The 1,480-nt window shown below is 49.9% G+C and overlaps 1 protein-coding gene across 1 annotated transcript in view; it reads left to right on the top strand.

Annotated features, from left to right (window-relative positions):
* UMOD (uromodulin) overlaps positions 1-529 on the top strand; it is a 14,799-nt gene extending 14,270 nt beyond the window's left edge. The window contains exon 10 of the mRNA XM_008594323.1: positions 220-529. Within this exon, the coding sequence (XP_008592545.1) occupies positions 220-281 (62 nt within the window). The 3' untranslated portion in view covers positions 282-529. The remainder of the gene's footprint in view (positions 1-219) is intronic.
* Positions 530-1,480: the final 951 nt, after the last annotated feature.

Genomic DNA, 1,480 nt, shown 5'->3' with positions numbered 1-1,480 from the left:
TGGTTCACCTGCGAGGGCAAGTTTTTCAATTTTTCCACTCAGAGAAGGTACCTTTTTCTAACCAGTCTTCAGGGCAGCTAAAGAGGAGCTTATTTTTCTAACAGACCAGCTCAGAGAGGGTGGCTTTCCCAAACTGGTCAGTCCAGAGGGAGTGTTTTATGTTAATTTACTCAAAAGCACATCGGTGCTAGCAGCAGCCTACAATTGCTTCTCTTTCAGGGCTTCTGGAGGTCTGGCTGCCTCTGCTTCTCTCGGCCACCTTGACCTTGACATTTCAGTGATCAGCAGCAGGAAACCCTGTGCTCCATGGCTACCAGCTCACTTCCTGCTGGCCAGGGGGGTGATGTGGGCCAGTGCTCCAGCCACAGAAGAGGGGCTCACGCTTCAGTCTCCATTTTAGTCCTCACTATTGAAAAACAGTCTGTGTCTTTAAATGTTGCTTTCCCTCAAAATGGGACCTGTGATGTGTCTGTACATGAGGCCCCTGTCTCCTTAAGGAATCTGGCAAAATAATAATTTTAAAATTTCAGTCTTCGAAGTCATTCATTCATTCATTCAGCAAGTATTTACTGAGCACCTATGATGCAGGCACTGTCTGTGGTGCTGAGGATCCCACTGTGTCCCTGTCCTCATGGAGTTCACAGTCAGCTTAGAGAGACTGGATTGAACCCAGGCTCTGCTGTGTGACCTTAGATAAGATACGCTATGTCTCTGAGTGTCGTCCATTAATCCATCTATTCATTCATTCATTTAAGAAATGTTTGCTGAGCAGCTACTATGCTCCAGGCACTATGCTAGATGCTGTGGATACAACAGTGAACAATTCAGACAAATCCCTCCCCTCCTGGAGTTCATTGCCCGGTAGGAGAGAAGAACCTGAACAAGTAATTCCAAGTAGATCAGGCGTTTCAGAAATGGACGGGACAATGGGGTGCTCTTCCATATAATGGGGGGATAATGATGCCCTCCCAGGGTCCACTCCTCTTTCCAGAAACATTTGTTTGAACGCCACCCATGTGCCAGACCCTGTGCTAGATGCTGGGGAACACTGGTGAATAAGAGAGACACAGTCCCTGCCTTCAGGAGTCTCAGTCCTTAGACGTGATAAGGGACACGCAGGTGATGATGGGCACCTGGCACATCCTTGAACTCCCTCCACTCACTGGGCTTCTCCCTACTAGTCCGGAAAGCTGTAGACTTGTTTCTGGGGCCACATCAGCAGAGGCGAGCAGACCCGTTGCCCCCATTGGTAGGGCACGCTTGCAGGGGGCGTCTCCAGGATGCACACCCAGAAACCCAGGAGACCCAGCTATCCCCAGAGTCTCTGGACTTCTTTGCCAAGTGGGCACAAGGAAGGTGACGCCGATGGGAACTCTCTGTCCTTCACCAGCTGCTTCCCTGGACTCCACTGTTGCTTTCCAGGAGAGGTCAAGGCTCTGTCGCATTATTAGAGCTGTCTTTTCCCAGGGAAAACCACATG

Source organism: Galeopterus variegatus, unplaced genomic scaffold (assembly GCF_000696425.1).
Source record: "Galeopterus variegatus unplaced genomic scaffold, G_variegatus-3.0.2 Scaffold10569, whole genome shotgun sequence".
In the NCBI taxonomy this organism is placed as follows: domain Eukaryota; kingdom Metazoa; phylum Chordata; class Mammalia; order Dermoptera; family Cynocephalidae; genus Galeopterus; species Galeopterus variegatus.
The sequence above is the reverse complement of the archived record's forward strand: the minus strand, read 5'-3'. Positions and strand labels throughout refer to the sequence as shown.